The 4504-nt window shown below is 34.4% G+C and overlaps 1 protein-coding gene across 1 annotated transcript; it reads right to left on the reverse strand.

Annotated features, from left to right (window-relative positions):
- Positions 1-323: 323 nt before the first annotated feature.
- LOC131609051 (amino acid transporter AVT3B-like) lies at positions 324-2141 on the reverse strand. The gene has a single exon (XM_058880684.1). The coding sequence runs from the start codon at positions 2028-2030 to the stop codon at positions 792-794; it is 1239 nt and encodes a 412-aa protein (XP_058736667.1). The 5' UTR covers positions 2031-2141; the 3' UTR covers positions 324-791.
- Positions 2142-4504: the final 2363 nt, after the last annotated feature.

Here is a 4504-nt window from a genome sequence, read left to right on the forward strand (position 1 = left end):
TGTGGTAAGTGTTTGAAATTTAAGAATAAATTAGTTGGATAAAAAATATTTTAGTGATATTGTAATTTGTTTGACTATAGAAAAAGTTTTTCTTATGTGGGGAGATTGAGCGTAACTCTGAATTAAGAGAGTAAATCAAAGATAAATTTTATGTGTAATCTCTACTACCTTATATCTTATTATCTTTTATTTTTGTGATTGTCTTGAATTTCATTTGAAAAACTACAGGCATTTAAATGTATTAAAGTTATTCATGTATGCAAGAATTATTTTGCTTTATGTACTCAATTTTTTTTCATACTAATTATATGTGAACATTCAACTTAATTAAGATTTATTCATTTCTATTAGTACACATTGATTCATTATAGACAAGTGTATTAACATACATTGATACATTGATTCATTATATGTCATTGTTGTTTCTCGTGTCTGATCTTCATAGATAATAAACACTACAATTTAGAATCTAATTCATAACCCAAGCAACAAATTCTTCTCAACTAGAGCTTAGGCAAGATCTCCCTCAAGGATTACCAAGTTATTATGGTAACAGAAAAATTAACCCAAATAAAGAGCTCCATTGCTAAAATCTCAACTTTATATATCAAGAGCATGGTTTTAAAATGCTTTCGCGGTTGCGGTCGCTTTGTGACAAAATCCATGTGGTAAAAATTGTTATTGTGATGCGGTTGCAAAGGTGTAAAATCATGTATATTGCAGTTATATTGCGCATGTAGTTGCGGTTGCGAATGCAATTTAACACCAGGAAAAGAGATTTTATTGTTTAATCAAGCCTTAGGGTAAAAAATATCCATTAAGCAAGACCATGTTCCTGACACTGCAATAACAATCCCAAACACCACAATTGCACCATCCAAAACCAAACATCTCCAACCCAATTCATCTCTAAACACCAAAAAGTGAAACAAGGCAGGAAACACAAAGCTAAGAAAAACACAAAAGCTACTCCCAACAAGTGACAAAAAATCAGCAAAATTAGGCACCAAAAGTGCCACCAAACTCACCATCAAAACCAACAACCACCTAAGCCACAAACAATACTTAGAATCACACAATCTTCTCTCCACAACTTCATAAACCGGATTCATCATCATTGGAAAAGTAAAAAACAGATTAACACAAAGTCCCAATTGCACCAAACCACTTATCATTCCTTGCCCTAGATTTGTAGTAATAATCCCTTGAGTTTCTTCACCAAAAGCAATGTAACCTAAAGCAGCAAAAGTTCCATACAACAAAGAAATGATTATCATTCCCAAACCCAAAACACCACCAAACTTATCTTTTTCTTTAGCTTCTGATTCCAAAGGCAAAACCATTCCTATTCCTTCAAAAGCATAAACAGCCACACCTAAACCATATAAAAAAACAGACAAACCACCAAAAGTCTTCAAAGGTGGTCTATTTTCCAAAAAGATAAAAACATCCTTAATCATCACAACTCCCATAGCTCCAATATCAACCACATCAGCAAATATACTCAAAGGAGCCAAATGGGTCAAACTTGGAATTGCATTCAAACCAAGTTGAAAAGGAAAACAAACCCAAATAAACAAAACATTTGGTGTGAAACCTAATGAAGATGATAACATTGTTGAACTTGTGCTGTTATTAGAAAGATGAACCAAAGTAGTTGAAATGAAAATGAGGTAGCTAACACAAAAACCAGCTTGCGTAAGAACAATCATGATATCAACACAAATTCTTCCAAACGGGCCACTTGTTGCATAACCTAAATCACCAAAAGAATTGATTTTCGTAAACCCCGTGGTTGATTCGAGTCTACGACGAGTTTGGACAAGGAGCATCATGCAGTAGAAAGTTAGAAAAGCGACAGAGAAAAGCATAAGCAAACCCATGATCCATCCGGTTTTTTTAAAACTATAAGGGAGACCAAGAACACCAGCACCTACGATTGAAATGAAGATGTTTGCAAAGGTTTTGAATTTGGATGAGAGAGGGGGTGCATTTGAAAGAAGAGGGGTGTATTCTTCTTTCAACCCCATTTTTGTGTGCTTCTTCTGCAAATAGAGATGTTGATGATGGTTGATTGCAGAAGAAGCAACAACAAAAATGGAGAAATGCAAAAATGAGAAAAATGTTTTGTTTTGAGGGAATTAGAAAAGAGGATGTGGTGTCACCTTAAGTTAAGGTTTGGAAAATGCTAATATAGAAAGTAAAATAATAAAGGGTTATAAGAAACAAGATTAATCATTGGCTTAAAATTAGATAGTACATAGCATTTCATTCATGTATCTTCAATGATAAAATAAATTATTTGGAGTCAATAAATAGTTGCATTTTTAGTTTCTGATATAATATAACTAGCAGATATCTCTTTAAATAATATTCATGGTTTTAAATTGCGGTTGCGGCTGCGGATGCGGTTGCGGTTGCAGTCACTGCGGTTGCGACTATTGCGGGTGTTGCGATGCGGAATGCGGTCGTTGCGGCGTGAATTCATATTTATGAATATAAAAAATGATATTTTATTATTTATTTTCGATTTCACATATCTTCGATTTCCTCTCTAAATTTTCATATATATCTCATTAATAATTCGTCACCCTTTTGAATATAACTAATCCTTTTAAAATATATCTTAAATCTATGATATAATTAAAAAAGAAGGTAGACCAAATAATTTTTGCGAGCGTTGCATAATCTCTTGCGGCCTGATGCGGTCTGATGCGGCTGATGCGGTGTTATGATGCGGCCGATGCGGTGTTATGATGCAGTTTTTATTGTGATTTGCAATCACACTGCAATTGCAGCCTGATGCGGATGCGGACACTACCGCAACCGCAATATTGCGGCCGCATCAGGTGATGCGGTCCGCAATTTAAAACCATGATAATATTTATTGATTTAAAAATAATAGCTAATTTCATTTTCAACTCATTTTCGCATTACTATTTTAAAATATATTTTTTACTGTTTCAGTGACTTTTTGGTTTACCATAACTTAGTAACTTTAGTCAAATAATTATTTTCTCTCATAATTAAATATAATATATATTAATAATATATTCATTCAAGAAATAAACCAAAATTACCAGTCACACTAAAGAAAAGTCACTCAAGCCGTTCCTTATTATTAACTAATAACCTTGGTTCTTTTGTAAAAATTGAGATTTCACTAGTGAAGGTTTACAATAAGGAATTGTTACAAGATATACAAATTATATTGGGGAATCAAGGGAGAAAAAGTGATAATTGAAGATGAAGTGAACAAATATAAGAGAGGAGAAAATATGTAAAATTGACATTAACCAAAATACATTACATCTGAGGGTATTTATACAACGCAACAAAAACAATTGAAAAACTAAACAACTTAAAAATAAGTTAAAAAATCCAAAACATGGGTTCGTAATCGGTTATGCAAAATACCGTAACCAATAATGCCTTCGATAACCAGAAAAACAAAATTGAAATTGCCTTCCGTTACCGGTTATACTTTTTCACGTAACCGGTTACGCCCACGAAAAAACCAATCCCTACATTCTAGAAGTGTTTATTATTTAAGCTGTTTCCACCAATATGCTCCCAGAAACTTACACAATACAATTGAATTACTATGTACATCCAATACACCACCTTAATTCAAGTGCTCCAAGTTCCCCATGTCCAAGTTCATCTTCAACTTCTTGAACACATCATTTTTTATTCCTTTTGTCAACAAATCTGTAACTTGTTCTTCGCTTCAATAGTATCCCAACCCCGACTTGCCTTCACACACCAGATCCCTCAAGTAATGAAACCTCGTCTCAATATGCTTGCTCCTCCCATGTGCAATGGGATTCTTAGCAAGGTTGATGGCTGAAACATTATTAACCAAAATTGTGAGAATTTCTCCAACATTATTGCCCAGCTCTCCCAACAGATTCATAAGCCACATAGCTTGGCACACATATAACGACGCAGCGATAAACTCAGCCTCACAAGAAGAGACTGCAACCACTGGTTTCTTTTTAGAACACCTGGAGATTGGTGCTCCTCCAAACATAAAGATATAACCAGCCATAGACTTTCAATCATCTTTATCTCCGCACCAATTGAAATCAGTATAACCGAGCAAATCAAATTTTTTACCCGTATCTGCTGAGAGAAAGAGAATTGCGCAACCAAGAGTTCCTTTGACATATCTTAGGATCCTCTTAACTACTACCAAGTGAGAAACCTTCGGTCTCTCCATGAATCTACTCGCAATACCGATACTAAATGCCAAATCTGGCCGCGTATTGCATAAGTAACATAATGATCCAATCAATCTTCTATATTGTGTTAGATCCACATTATGCTCATCATCACTTTTAGAAAGCTATAATCTTGCTTCAGGTGGTGTATTGGCAGTATTACAATGCTCCATATCACACCTCTTGGATATCTCAAGTGCATACTTTCTTTGGTGCATGAGTAGTCCCATTTTTTACTTGTGGAACTCTATGCCAAGAAAGTAAGTCATGATCCCAAGGTC

The sequence above is a fragment of the Vicia villosa genome, linkage group LG1 (assembly GCF_029867415.1).
Source record: "Vicia villosa cultivar HV-30 ecotype Madison, WI linkage group LG1, Vvil1.0, whole genome shotgun sequence".
In the NCBI taxonomy this organism is placed as follows: Eukaryota; Viridiplantae; Streptophyta; class Magnoliopsida; order Fabales; family Fabaceae; genus Vicia; species Vicia villosa.